The following is a 15370-nucleotide window of genomic DNA, read 5'->3' as shown; positions in this document are numbered from 1 at the left end:
TAGAGCTGTAGGACTAGAGACAAACATTGTGGCTTCCTGAGATTAGTTCTTAACCTAAAAGGACAGAAAAAAATTGTGATTTCCCACTTATGCTTGACTTTTAGAAATTAAAAAAAATACTTTCACAATCTTTCAGCCACTCAACCCTTTGTAGTAGTCTGCTATTAACACAATAATGTTGTGTAATGAAAGACCACAATAATCTCAGTGGCATTCAACTGTAAACATTTATTTCTTGCTAACATATCTGTGGGGCAACTGGAGTGTGTGTCTGCTCCTGTGTCCAATCCTGCGACCAAGGCTGGAGGAGCAGTAGCTACCCAGGGTGTGCCCTTGCCGTGGCGTTGGTGGAAACACAAGAGGACAAGCCCAACCATGCAAGCACACACATCATATCCTCTGCTCACATCACATCCACAAGCATTCCACTGGCCAAAGCAAGTCCCGTCGCCAAGCCCAATGTCAAAATCAGGGAAGTACACATCACTAACAGGCCATGGGTCGTGTGGGTACTTAACACTACCAAGGAGGAGGAAAGAACTGTTACCAATTGATATAGGCCGGCTGATAAAGGAACCCACATGGCTCCGTCTGCAGGTGCAGGCCAACAAATATTTTGTTGTTTTCTTGCAGACATGGCTCTCTATCTATAGGTCAGCGTCTCTGAAACCTAACACCAATAGTCCCATTTACCATACTTCCTAAACCATCCTGAAAGGGTAGGCATTCTAGGTTCTACCATGTTTCCTGAAAATAAGACCTACTCTGAAAATAAGCCCCAGTTAAGATCGTCAGCCAGACGGTCACATTTAGTACATTATGACTGTGTTCCAGAAGAAGATGACATGACTGTATTTGAATAAATGTAGACTGTTGTACATGAAAAAATAAGACATCCCCTGAAGACACGCCCTAATGCATCTTTTGGAGCAAAAATTAATGTAAGACCCAGTCTTATTTTTGGGGAAACACGGTATTCTTTCTTGACAGCTGAGAAAATTGAGCCTCCAGAATTTAACTCATTCATCCAGATTGGACAGGCAGTATGTCACTCTAGCAGAATTAGAATCATCCAAATTGCCTGCCTTCTGTGATTTCTACAGCTTACTGTGGATGTAGCTTACGGACATGTGCATAACTAGTGATTATTAAACCTGGCTACTTGAAAACAGACTTTCTTGAAAAACATCTTTGCCTTCCAACATATACCCTCCCAAGACATGCACAATTTCTTTGTCTACTCTGAGCCTTAAAGATTGCACAGAGTCAGTGGAATGGAAGGTTTTGGTGGCTGCAGAGGAAGGAATATGGACGGATCCAGTTGGAAGCTAATTCTGGAGCATGGAATTTGTATTCTGCTGTGACTGCTCTGTGCAATCTAATTGCCAAATGGCTCAGAATGTGAAGCCTCATAACTAGAAGTCATGAAGGGCAAGAAGCTACCCTGGTGCCAGCAGCCTCCCACATCCATTCACCTATTCACACAGCAAAGAGTTATTGAATGGCTGTCCACTCCAGACCAGTCAAAGTGCTGGGATGCTGGGTGGACATGATGGACTACCGGTAGCTACCATGGAATTTGCATTTTGCAGAGATGGATAGATTGTTACACACACACACACACATACACACACACACAAAGTGAAAGCAAACAGGGTAATTTCAGATTGTACTAAGGGTTGTGAAGAACTACCTAGCTTTGTGACCCTGGGTAAGTCACTGGCCTAACCCTTCTCCGGGGCACCCAGTGCTCTGATCTGGCATTCACAGCACAATTCCTTTAGTCCCCATCAGTGGGTCCGAGGGGCATTCTGGCCCCTTTCCTTTAATTAACGCTCACCAAAACGAAAACGCTTGCCCTGTTATTTCCCGGGAGAGGACTTAATAGCTCAAAAGATGCAAAGGATGCCGAACAGAGGGAAAAGGAGTGTACAGTTGTTCTTCAAAACAAATGCCCAGCCCCCGGAGCCCAAGAGAAGGTTTAGACGAGAGTGTGCAGGGCTAGGGCACCTCTGACCTGCTCCCTGGCGTCTTTGTGCCGGGGGTCAGGCGCCGCGGACGCGTGCTTAGGGTGGGGTGGGGGTTTGTCTCTTTTCTCTACTTCCACCCCGCGGGGACCAGATGCCGCCCGGCCTCCCTCTCCTTTCCCCTCTGTCACCCGGAAACAAGCCTGACAGCGGACTAGTTAACGACAGTTCGGAGGCAGAGTGGGCTACCGGGCTATCCCTCTTCGATCCAAGAGTGGGGTCTAAGTGGTGAGAAGGCTCGGGTGGCTGCGCGCCACCCCCACCCCTGCTCCTGACGGCGCTCTGCTGGGGCCCCGCTCCCCGAGAGCTGCTCAGACTGCAGGGCTCGATGGTGACGGCTCGCGAGTGGGAGGGGAGCTGTCCCTCTTTCCCACCCCCACCTCGCAGTGACCCAGACGTCTCTCCGGCCTCCTTCGCCAGCCCAGGAGCTACCGGAGGATGGGACGCGGCTTCCGGAGCGCCGGGCCTTGCTCTCGGGCGGTGGCAACTGCGCCCGGGGGGGCGGGGAGGGAGCGCAGAGCGGACAGAAGCGGAGCGGCAGCGGGAGCCCCAGACTCGTAGCGGGGCTTCAAGTTTCCACCCGCGCGCGGTTGTGCAACAGCCAGAGGAGCGGGAGCCGCGGGCGCCTCGGAAAACAAGCAGAGCCCATAAACAAAGCCACGTGGCCTCCGGGCCGGGGGGGCCGGGCTAAGAGCAGGCGGCTCTTCCGGCAACAAAGAGCCGCGGCCAGCGGCTCGGGATAAATACGGCGGCTGGGACAGCGGCGCAGCACTGTGAGTCCCGCGCGCCGAGAGACCCTCCCCAGCGCAGCGCCTTCCGCCAACGCAGACACTCAACTCTGCACCCCGAAACCCGCAGCCTTCCACGCGGGTTCCCTGCCTCCAGCCCCAGCACCCCGAGCGTCCGCCCAGGGCAGCGCGTCCCGGAGGCCGCCGGGCCGGTCCCGTCCATCAGTCCGTTGCGTTCATCGGTCGCGTCCAGTCGCGGTGCCATGCCATTCCTCGGGCAGGACTGGCGGTCCCCCGGGCAGAGCTGGGTGAAGACGGCCGACGGCTGGAAGCGCTTCCTGGATGAGAAGAGCGGCAGCTTCGTGAGCGACCTCAGCAGGTAAGTGGTTCCACCACCAACTTCCAGCCCCGCGAAACAGACGCGGGCTGGTTTCGGGGGCGGGGGGGGGGGCAGGGGTGTCGCGGGGAGAGTGAGTGGAGGGGGCAAGCAAGCTTGGAATAGGGTAAGGAGGGAGCCTCTGACCGCGGGAATGGGAATGAGTTGCCGGGTTTCTGCAGAGGTCGCCAGAGCCCGGGATTCGGGGGATTTGGTTGCTCTTATTGTTCAAGGTCAGCGTCTCCAAGTGGGCACGACTCCTTACAGAACCCCGAGTCCCTCTGAGAATCTGACGACAAACCCGGATCTTGTTCACAAACGCTCAAACTTAAGCACACAACTTGAGGGGTCCCCTGCTTTAAGGACACCGGAGTGGCGCAGTTTGCAAGTGTGGGGGCGCGGGCGAGTGGGCCGCGCACCTTTCACCGCGGAGATGGTGGGGCTTGAAGCGCCCTAGCGCTGTGGGCGCAGTAGGGTGACGGCATTGGACGCGGGTTCCGCCCCGAGCGCCGCCAGGCTCTTCCCACGCACAGGCGACCACAGAGTGGGCAGAGAGGATGAGTAACCAGGAAGGGACGGCCAGATGGTCCCGGGGCACCAGCGCTTGCAAGGCAGACTTGCTGAGCAGTGGTCAGGACTAGGCGCTGCAAAGCTGAGGAGGAGGGAAGGGAGGAGGGGGATGAAACCCCCAAGTCTTCTGCTTCTGGGAGGACCAAGCATTTGCACCTGTTTCCTCAGTGACCCTTTAGGTTAGTTTTCTTTGTATGATGAGTGCACCCCCATTTCAACTGGTGCCCATCAACTTCAGAAGGCCCTCCTGGCTCTGCTGAGCCCCTGGGCTCCAGGTCCCACCTTAGCTGTCAGCCTAGGGGAAAATCCGAGGTCCACTGAGCCAGGTGCTCCCGTTGGTTAATAGCACAGAAGTACCAACTACCGTATTAATAAGTTAGGTGGTCTGGAATCTGTCCTGGATCTCATCGGTTGACTTCCAGATGCCTGGCATTTGGCCCAGGTGAGGAGAGCAATGAGAGTGGGTCCAGAGGGGGTCTGTGCAGCCTGGTCACTCTCAGGTGCCTTTTTCCCTTCGCCCGCTTTGGTTAAACACCCGTCCAACCTGCACACCCTTAAGTTGACTTCAGTAAGTGTTCTGTAACAGCCAGGTTCCCATTTACTGAGACCAGTGGTTGGCTGAGCCCTTGACACTTGATTTTAAGAAAACTATCAAGAAAATATGATTATTTTGACAACTTGACCTCCAGAGCCCCCAATCTATTTGTGACTTATAAAGCATCAAACTCCCTCTGCCCCCAATGGGGGAAACAACAAGAACAACAACAGTATTTAATCTTGGAAGCCTGTCAGGGGAGACAAGACCTTTATGTTAAAGAAACTTTTAGATAAACCCTGAGCATTTTGGGGAGCACTGCAAAGAAATTTTGCTTATGGGAAATCAGATAATTTACTTACAGAAAAATAAGATCACCTACTGTCACCAGACTATGTCTCTTGGGGACTCGAGTTACCAATCATGCCTAAATTATTCTGTCCTAGTAGAGTAGAAGCTTCCTTCCTTCTTCCTTGTTCCCAAGGAACGATGATCTAATATTGTGATACTTCATTTCTGTCTAACAGTTCAGATTCTTTCTAGGGAGGTACAGCAATGATCTGCTGAGCTGTGTCACAGTGGCTCACCCAAATATAACTGGGATGCACCTCCAGGAAAGCAGACTGTTGGGTTCAGCAGGAGAGGATTCCCAATACAGAGCTTCTGGTTTGTAGAAAGACTCTCCCTGTACCTGCTCCAGGAGATAAGCTGCTGTCACTCCCCTGTCATAGTAGATAGTGGTGCCTCTCGCTCCACGGTATGGGAGACCTGAAGATGGTTTTAACTGACCACAAAAGTTGAACCTCAGCTAGGATCTGTAGCTTCCCGCCCACTTTGTCTCCTTCATGAGTCTCCTTTCTTCCATCTCACACCTTCTGAGCTACAGCTGTCACACGCACCATCATTATCACAAATGGTGATCGATCTAGTGACTGCCTGTGGTTCTCTGATGAGTCAGAGTTTAGGAATCATTTGGTAGCTCCTAGCAAAGCAGCCAGCTGTTTGTTTGTGGAGTCCTGTATTTTTTTTCCTCAGCAATTGTAAACAATCTCTTCCCTACTTAGCATGAGAAGTCTGCCAAGTTCTTAAAAGCGGTTGGCCTTCTGCGACCTGGGTTTGTAGTCTCAAATATCCCCACTGTTTTCAGTCTTGGTGCTGTTTCTCTGTGATGTCAGGTTTGGGCTGAGTGCCTGCCTACACAGGTGAAGTTGAATGCCTCTCCTGTTAGGAGAAAACAAAAGGCAGGCCCTTTCAAAAAGGGGGCGGGGGATGTAAAACAGAGGACTACAGACACGCGGTACACTTCTCTAATTCCACATACCATTGTGTGAGCTGCCCAAACAAGAGTCAGGGGTGATGGGTACCTTTGGTGTGTTTCAGCCTGGGGGCTAGGGTTTAGTGTTGACCACAGCTTGTCTGCACAGCACTCTTTCTCTGGACTCTGCTGGCCATTCTTTCTGTGGTCTTGGGTCCTGTGCTCCTCCAGCAGCAAAATGGTACAAAGCCCATCACAGCTAAGTGCCCCAAACTGAGGATTTCAGATAAGCTTAAAGCAGGGCCCTCCTCCTCGAAAAGTGGACACTACATAAAATAGAGAAGGATGACAGGTGTTAAATCTGATGGGGCAGATTTAAGAATTCAAGAAAGAATTCAGAATGAATTGGGGTGATGCAAGAATGCTTCAAAGATGTGGTGGTTGAGGCACCTCAGATAGCCCTTCTCACCAACGACCCCCTCCCGCCCCCCCCCACCCCCAGATGAGTAATCTTAGCTATCTGTGCCCCGGCCACCCTTCTTCAAACTTCCAGCCTTGCGTTGAAAACTTTGATGTTGCTTTTCAATATAGCTAAGGCTAAACCAGGAAGCAGGAAGTTTACCTTGGTTCTTTGGATGAGTAGTGCATAAGAAAATAAAAATAATAGTTAAGATTTTATGAATGCTTACCGTGTGCAACCCACTGTTCTAAGAGCTTTATACAGTAGGTTGTTGTTTTTGTGTGTTTTTTTGTTTGTTTTTAGTTTTTTTTACCAAGCAATCCGGGTCCTAGCCATCTGAGTAGGACAATTTGTTGGAGCAAATTAGCATAGAAATCTCCCTGGCCTCACTCTGCAACTAAACCCTTTGGGGCTGCCACCACTTTCTTAAACGGCCTGTTATTGCAAATGAAATGAGAAATAGGGCTTTGTTTTTTTTTCCCCTCCTCTCCCTTTATCTCTGCTGCCAAAACGGTCTTCCTTTGAAATCTTTCCACTTTTTCTAAAGTTGCCTTAAAGTATCTTGGAATGCGAGGTCAGTATAATAGGGCTAGGAGCCCTGTTCTTCATTCTAGGCCTGTGCCTATAAAAATCAAGAGTAGTAAGAACTGACTACAAAATAGCAACGTACTGGCTATGATTGGTCTTAATGAAGAAAGCAGCCTCTTTAAATGGTTTTGCTTATTTTAAAAAAAATAAATAAATAAATGTCGCCGTTCCTAAATCGTGGTGGCTTCTCTTGTTAAAACGTTTCTGTTGTAATTTTTCCATTGGCTTTGCAGTTCCTTACAATCGCCATAATTGACCTCTGAAAATAACCTCTAACTGAACATATCATTGCTTAAAAGACAACATGTAAGCAGGCAACATAAGTAAACCCCTCAGCCCTTCCTTCTAGGCCCTGCCTCTGGGGTCCAAAGCCTAAGAACCAAGCCAAAAGTGCAGGGTTTCTCTTCCGTTAAAGCTTTTGTACATTCTACAGGGCGAGAACGTCATCAGTTAGGTCAAATTCTTCTGAAACTAGCTTTGGAAATGAGTCACTCGGATTTAAAGCACCTTATTGTCGTTTCTGTGAGTAAAGCAAGTGCTCCAATTCCGTTGAGGAATGTTTTCAATTAGAAAAGAATCAGATGAAATATAAATATTTAAAATTTCTAAGGAATGGTCAGAGCCTATGGCCCAGACTCTGAAAATCTTCTGCTACACCTTACGTGTGTGATTGAGAATAAGAACCATAAGCTTCAGTTTGCAGTTCTCTGTAGGTGGAATTTAGGCTCTAGGTTTTGTTCATGGTGCCTGTTTTCTTTAAAAAATATGGTTTCCTGTGGTATTTTTGCACACAGAATGTCCTAACTGCTTTTCAAAGCTGCTCTCGGCTTTGGTACATCATGGACCAGACGAGTGACCTTCCATTTTTGCCCCTTCTCCTCAACTTGGATTGAAATTCCTTAAGTTAGCTTTCAGGACTCAGAATGCTGCCCTCCCTTTGTTCTGCGCCTCTTTTCCTGCTGATCTTGGAGTAGATAATTGACTGGTTGGTGGTTTGGTACCCCTGTCATTATGCAAGTAGACAAACACACACTCACGTGCAACATAAAGCCTGGCCCAAAACATTCACCCTTGGTTTGCCTAAGAAAGTACCTCTGAGAGAGGACCTTTCTGCAGAAATCTGTCTGAAACCTAAAAATATCCTGTGTTCCTGAATGAAAAGGAGAAGGCTAAAGATATTAGGAAACTCAGTCGATAGTATTAAACAGGGTCTTACGGGGAAGGTTAACAAATGATTAGTTACTCATCAAGCTTATCCCTGTGGGTCCAGAAACATTGAGTATACTGCTGGTGACGTCACATGCAAGCATTTTAGCAAGATACTTATTGTACTTACTGAAGTACCGCTTGAGAGACTATTGTAGCAATAGGACACTGGAACGTGTTTCAAACACTTTTTTTTTTTTTTTAACCATTACACAATGTCCATGGAATGGAGAAGTACAGGTATACCTTATTTTACTCCATAGGTGTATGTCCTAAAAAGATATATCAAATCACGTTTCAAATTCAGCAGAGCAACTCATAACATTAAAGGACTCTAATACATTGGTAGTGTAATTTTTAAAAAACCTAATTTATGTTTTATTGGTTGGCATTCGACAAGGGAGTTGGGAGAGTCGAGAACCTACCTTCTCATTACACCTCAATATTTCTCCTGCACCCCTTCTGTGGAAACTCTTCAGAAATTTACTTTGAGTCAGATTTTTGTAAATGTGATCGTGTTTTTAAGGCATGATACAAGCATGCTAGTGAAAAGCAGCTTGGGTATACTTGAAATAGGCGAATTGTATGGTATATGAATAATATCTGTTGAAAAAGCTTGGGGTGCATGCTTTTGCAAAATGAAGGCATTGTGGATTACAGTGATACCAGTAATGCCTCTATTCATCCTTTTTGCTTAAAGTAATATTGTAGTACCCTGCATTGCCCTTCAGTAAAGAGTACAGGGCTGTGTGTCAAATACAGTGGCAGGCACTGTTTGGAATTCAGAAGAGGCAGAAGCCCCCATCCCTGCCTTCCACCGAGATGGGACAATATTTGATCCTAATAGAGGGAGGTCTGTGCCTGTTTAGACTTCTCTTGGGGGATCTTTATTGGTTTGGTTCAGAAGCATGTATGTTTGTGTTTTATAATCCAATAAGTTATTTATAGAAACAGCTCATATTAAAGTATAGCTGTTACAGCACATCCCCTCCTGTCTTCTGTTTCTCCTAGTTACTGCAACAAGGAAGTATACAATAAGGAGAATCTTTTCAACAGCCTGAATTATGACGTCGCAGCCAAGAAGAGAAAGAAAGACATGCTGAACAGCAAAACCAAAACTCAGTGTAAGCCGTTTGTTTTGAACTTAAGAAGAAAGCTGTTCGAAGATTGTAAGGATTGGTTCTTTGGAAGAAAAAAAAAATCACACCTCGCATGTTAAACATCTGCTTCAATGTTTACTGTGTCATTGACAGAGGATACTGGGATCTTTGCACTCAGAAACCTGGCTGTGCCTTTTACGAGCGAGATTAATGTGTTCTTTATAGTCTTGTTTATAAGTCAGTTGCTAGTTGGGGCGTTTTTGTCCTGCTTGTCACTTATATTTAACATAGTTAATTTAGTTATTTATACAGTTATATGGTCAGCTGAATCAGGTCCAGCGTTTGCTTTTATTTTAAACTGTTTTGAGGCTTTGAAAGTAAATTTGTTTCTCCCTCTTTCCTTGTATAAATACTCGTAACATTTCCAAATGCTGTATATGAATATTAACAGAGTATGAAGTTCTATTAATAAGCAGATTACAGATCTTTAATTTAATGCATCTGTACTGCACGGTTTCCTCATATTATGTATCTGTTTTATTTCAATGTTTTTTATGCCCTGGTAGAAGTTGTAGCCTTGGCATTTAAAACAAACTCGTACTTGGGTATTAAATTTTTTAAATATATGTATATATAATTTGGAGCTATGAGATACTAAATCTGAGTATCTAAGATTTGGAATGCTTCAAAGTAAATTATAACGCCGGTATTTATATACTGCAGATATTAGGCATTTGTGCCCTCTTAGATGGTCAGTAGAGTTTTTGTATTTTTCATCAAAACTTTTTTGAAATAAGTGAAAAGGAAACAAGTTTAAAATCTTGGGCATGTCACGAATTTTAACGCTGGGTGTTTTTTTCTCTCCGTAGATTTCCACCAAGAAAAATGGATCTATGTTCACAAAGGAAGCACTAAAGAGGTGAGCATCCACCTGTTTAATAAATTTATTAAAAAGTATGCATAGCTTTATGCCTTCCTCAACAAAGTAGGTGGGAAACTGGGCAACAATATTACTTCAAATCCTGACTGTCGTCTTGAATGTGGGCAGTGGTGATTAATAGTGGGCCTATTAATTATCCGACCACAGAATTTAGGGCTACAGAGAGAGAAGAAAAAGTCACCAGGTGGACCGCCCCCCAATCATTCAGTGAGATAACATGTGTAAAAATGTTTATAGAGATTAATATGCCCACGTCCTTTCCCTCAGGGCTGTGCCTCCTTTTTGTTTCAAGATCTCTTTAGACTGCAGCTCAGTTAAGTTTGAGCCCTAGAAGGGCTAGTCACTAACTATAGCAGAAGTTTTAGTGCCGGTTCCCTGTGGGGCACCAAGCTGGATGTAGAAGGGGACAAGACACTGCAATACCTATGTTTGCATGGCACTTTATAAAACCGTTTTCTGTCTATTTTTCTCTCTACACAGGCATTTGCTCAGACAGCTAGGATACAGGGCAGTACAACAGAATGATAGAGGGTCTCTTGTTGTCAGGGACCTGGGAGGTCCTCTTGCTCCCCCTGTGGTTTTAGGCCCGGAGGGGGTCATTGATACACCCTGGCCCACCCAGATACTCAGAGCAGAGCTGGAACTATGAGTCAGGGTGCTCTACTTCCAGTTCATAGGTCAAAGCTCAAAACTTTTGCTTCTTCATGAAGCCTTAAAACATTTCTGATGGTCATAATGAGCAAAACACGAGAGATGCGATGCAAGGTAGCCAGCAGAGTTGACAGGGAGATCTAATGCTCCTCCCGGGAGTACGTTATCAGGACCAACCATCATCATCTCACACAGCATGTATCCAGCTCCCAGCCTTTCCTTGATAAGCAGCAACTGCTTGTGGTTTTCCCTGGCTAGTGCGTGCAGAGAACAAAGGCCCAAATGGTACAAGTCACAAAGAGGGGTGTTTAACATGTGAGTCACTGACTAAAGCAGTTGCCAGCTGCACTACCCCCATATTTGTGGCTCTCAGAGGGTTCTCAGAAAAAGCACAGGAAAGCCAATGGCCATGGTTACCTAAGACAGGCATCAAACTTGTTCAGTAGAGTCCAGGTGGATTGCTCTGGAATAACTTCTGCACACCTTCTCCTCATGTTCAGCGCCATGGTTACTGCACGTTGGGGGAAGCTTTCAACAGGCTGGACTTCTCAACTGCCATTCTGGATTCCAGAAGATTTAACTACGTCGTACGGGTAAGTCTCAAGAACCCAAAGGCTTACCCAGCCTCCCTCTCAAGTTGAGTTGTCTTTTTGAGTTGTCTCGAAGTAGTTTCCCCCAAAGTAACTTTTTAGGACCCTGGGAATTCTGAGGAAAACAGAGAGTGGACTGACGACTCAACTTCCCTCTCCCTCAGTGTATTTCAAGTTCTTATGTAGATCCCGCTAGGACGTCCCTGAGATTGATCCTGACAGACAGGGACGGCCATGATACCTCAAGTGAGATATTCCCAGCCTCTGTGGAAAAATGGGAGCACGCTGCAGCCAGCACTGGCTCTGGGAGCAACATTAGCAAGAGAGAATTCAGCAGTAAGCAAGCCATAAATAAAGCACCTTGACTTGTTTTGAAAACCTTCTGTACCTCTGATTGTTCTCACTGTCCAATTCCTTGTCCGACTGCAGCTAACTCTAGACCCCAAGGTATTCGAGGTTTTCAGTCCTGTGTTAACCTAAAGCTTGGGATTACCTGTTTGGGTCAATTGCTTTCCCTTTTAAACCCTACGTTGGGGGGCGGGGGGTTTTGATGAGCTTTAGCAAAATATCAGGGATGAAGCTAGTAAAGCAAATAAGTCTAAGGATGACGTTCAAGTCAGTGAATCTTCTTAATAGGTTTATTGTTGTTTTTCCCCTTAAGCTAGCCTTGTGCAGGGTTTTTTGTCAGTGGTTCAACCTGGGAGGTAGCAGCTGTTTGGGTTTTAGGCTCTGAAGTAGGAAGGAATTTCCCCCTGTGGGTGTTGATTGGTTTGGTTTTTATTTTCTTTTTCCTGGGTTGTTGTGCTTCTCCGTGCCATGTCATTGAGTCAGATGATTGCAAAGGTTTGGCCAGAGTGATGACATTCAAGCCCCCTTGAGGCCTGGATCGTTCACCTGTCATCTGGGCAGATGCAGGGCCTCCATCCCGACTGACCTGATAAAAACCCAGGCCTCCTGGAGGTTAGAGGCTCTGAGCTGAGCCCGTGACCGCATGGGCAGATCTGTCCAGTCTTCAGCTAAGCCCTTGTTCCAATCCAAAAGGTTGAAAATAAGAGACCATCTTGATGAAATGTTCAGGTCATCCGGTGTGACTCTGCCGCTTCAGGGAGGTCACTGCAGCCTGCAACCCAGTCCAGGCTGGTTGGAGACAGGCCCAGAAAGATCTGGAAAGTGTTGCTAAGAATATGAATAGTTTCCATAGCCTAGGTGTTAGAGGCAGACACCCAGATCTGGCATCTTGATTACAAACGGGTCAGCAAAATGGACAGTTTTTAGATGGTTCTCCACCCTCCTGTTTTTCCTTTCACAAGAAATAAAATTAAGCAAAGGAATAAGGATCATAATAGGGAAAATCTATTTCGTGCCACTATGTGCATTATCATCCATTATCCATTCAATAACCCTATGAAGTACAGGTACTTTTATTATCTCTGTTTAAACACATGGAGGTACAGCAAGATAAAATGACTTGTCCAAGTTCACGAAGCTACATAAATACAGAAGCAGGATCTGAAACCTGGGCAGTCTGAGTCCACACTCTTCACTGCTACAGTAAGTTCAGTATAAGCAGAGGATTGAAAGTAAAATGGCCTGGGTCAGATTCCAGGTCCACCACTGTCACACTTTTAGCTTCTCTAAGACCAGGTTTCCCCTTCTGTAAGAGGGACTTAGAATAACCTCAACTTCACAGGGTAGCTATAATATATTATATATGAAAGACTCTGCAGACAAGAATCTATTATGCAAAGTTAGCTACTAATAGTTATTATCACCTACTTAACCAAAATTATCATTGAGTCCCCCTAACATACCTTATGCCTTTTCAATGTAGTTGATAAAAGTGTTTTTCTACTTAAAAAAATAATAGTTAACTGGGGAATCTTGCAGTTGATTAAGACTCGGCACAGAGAACTTGGGTCTGATAACATCTAATTGCAAAATATATCATGAGCTCTTTCTCTTAAAAAACTTTTAAGTTAGAGAAACTGTTGGATGCTTTCAGAGTTGTTAGACTCAAAAGTAGTGGAAAAATATTTCTATTTTGGAAAGAACAATCTTTTTTTCCCCTTCACTGTTAGAGCCCTCTGTAATTTGAGAAATAATATGTTATTTTTATGAAGAGCTTAAAACATTTTAATGATAGGCACCGCATTTTGAGGCTTTTCTTCTAAGGAACTCAATATACTTCTCATATATTCTTCTTATCCTTAAACCAACTTTGCAAAGGAGCTTGCCAGTATATTATCCCCATCTTACTAATGGTTTCTTAATACTACAACGATTCCTTAGTTCCAGTAAGAAACCGAACCAACTTTGAAGGCCTTCAAAAAAAGTTGTTTTAAATCTCTTTAAAGGCAAACTACATTTTTAAAACTGTTGTGTTCATGCTGGCTGTCATCTTCAGAAAAAGAGATATGCAGAGGGAATAAAAGAGATGGCTGGCCAGCACTGCTATGTCAAAATGTTACAATTTTTATCAGGAAGCCCAGAAATTTTGTGGAACTTTCGGAATAAAAAAATTTTAATATAAATTGCAGAGGATTTTATATAGCATTTTTACCTTATTTTAACTGGCTTCTGGCAATGCTCATTGCCTGTAGCCCCTTCCATACATACCCCCAATGGCTTAAATACAATTTTAACTGCGGATTTTAAAGATGACTTAAAATCTTTAGAAGCAGCAATTTACTCACTTATGAAAGGTCCTTTTTAAAAAAATAATGGGTTTACACCACGCCTCAAGACCAACACATTTTGGAAATTCCCCTGGGGCGCTGGAGAGGGCGCAGGGGCTGGGCTGGTGGTGGGGTTGGAACTCGGTAACCCCGAGAAGGTGAGTGCTGACTAACTCACCCATGACACAGAGAGGCCAGAAGAGAAAGTGCGTCTCCAGTAAGCCAGGAGAGGGTTTCAAAGTCCACGCACTAGCTCAAGACTCTGTGAGGTGACACTCTGTGGCCCAATGGTTCCCAACCCTGGCTGCACATCAGAACTACCTGCATAGCTGGTCTATAGAAGACTACGTCTAGAGCATCGGATTCCATTCAAGGAAGGTGGTGCCCAGGCATTGCTACTGAAATTTATCCACTAGGTGATCCCAGTGTTTCCCAGTTTGCGAACCAGCTCAGAAACCACTTGGAAACCCAAATGTTATATTTTGCCCGCTAAGTTTTTAAACAAGACACACTGAGGCCGATGCACAGAGAGCGCTTTAATGCTGAAACGCCGTGATGGCCTTTGACCTGGTCCTCCCAGCTTTCTCCCTGGAATGAGAATGTGGTTACATAGATGGCAACTATAGGTGCCACGTTCAGACCCGGAAGGTCCTGGAGGACCTTGAATATGAGTTTCCTGAATGAACTGACCCATAGACGGTAGCAGATCGGGAAGGAAACAAAAGCTTGCAACCCCACTCTTTGTCCCTTTGCAGCAAAGAACGTCACAACCTAAACCGATGCACATTCTTTTTTTTTTCTTTCTGTATTACCACCCTACGTCCATTTGAATGTTTCCAGCAAGTTATGCATTCCTACCACCCCGAAAAGTCTCTTCCAGAAACATGTTTTAGTTTAAGTTGACTGGCGGTTTGGCAAACGAAAGGCTGAAATGTGGCACTATGACTCAAATGCGAACCCAATGCCCTCAATTAAAGGCATGCTGGTGCCAGCCCCCGGTGGGTCGTGACGTGCGTGAGCGGCCTGGCTCCTTCACCGGCTCCCTCTGCCACAGTGACCTTGGGTTAATCCGGTGCTGCACACACGCGGTGGCCTTCGTTTGATGAAGAGTGGCTTCTGCCACTTGGATCTTAAAGCTGGTGGTATCTTTTTCCACTGGGACGGAGAAGCTGGGATAGAGGGAAGGAGGCCAGCCACCTCAGCAGCAACAAAGTGAAAATAGCAGAGCCACGAGCCCATGTGAAAATCACTCGCAGAAATGGTTGGGAATTGGGAGAACCCACTACAGGGCACTGCCAGTGAGGGCACGGCACAGGTCCGGCAGTGACGCTGAACCAGGCTGCCCATGATTTTACAGGCTAAAGTCTGCATCTCTTGGAATTCCTGGCCTTCTCATTCAGACTAGTAAGCATTCAGACAAGCGGATCCTGCAATGTCTGGGAGCCCACAGAGCTGGGGGACACTCAGAGGCGAGGGTCTGACCACACAAGTGAGGCCGTGCACGCAGACGTGGGAAGTTACCTGAAGAAGTGGGGGTGGGGAGGTGCCCATGGAACCATAGAAATAATGGGGTTCTTACGTTAGTAGGAGGGTACCCCCAGAAGTGGGGTCATTGGAAGAAATGGGGGGAGGCAGAGAGACCAGACAGTGGTGTTTTTCACCATGGACT

At 46.1% G+C, this 15370-nt stretch overlaps 1 protein-coding gene across 1 annotated transcript in view; it reads left to right on the top strand.

The window, feature by feature from the left end:
• Window positions 1–2869: 2869 nt before the first annotated feature.
• Window positions 2870–15370, top strand: part of FBXO32 (F-box protein 32) — a 31598-nt gene continuing 19097 nt past the window's right edge. Inside the window, exons 1-4 of the mRNA XM_033126003.1 lie at window positions 2870–3134; window positions 8757–8869; window positions 9715–9764; window positions 10937–11029. Coding sequence (XP_032981894.1) covers window positions 3019–3134; window positions 8757–8869; window positions 9715–9764; window positions 10937–11029 — 372 coding nt within the window. The 5' untranslated portion in view covers window positions 2870–3018. The remainder of the gene's footprint in view (window positions 3135–8756; window positions 8870–9714; window positions 9765–10936; window positions 11030–15370) is intronic.

The sequence above is a fragment of the Rhinolophus ferrumequinum genome, chromosome 14 (assembly GCF_004115265.2).
Source record: "Rhinolophus ferrumequinum isolate MPI-CBG mRhiFer1 chromosome 14, mRhiFer1_v1.p, whole genome shotgun sequence".
Classification (NCBI taxonomy): domain Eukaryota; kingdom Metazoa; phylum Chordata; class Mammalia; order Chiroptera; family Rhinolophidae; genus Rhinolophus; species Rhinolophus ferrumequinum.
Note: the sequence above shows the minus strand (reverse complement) of the source record. Positions and strands in the feature narration are given on the sequence as shown.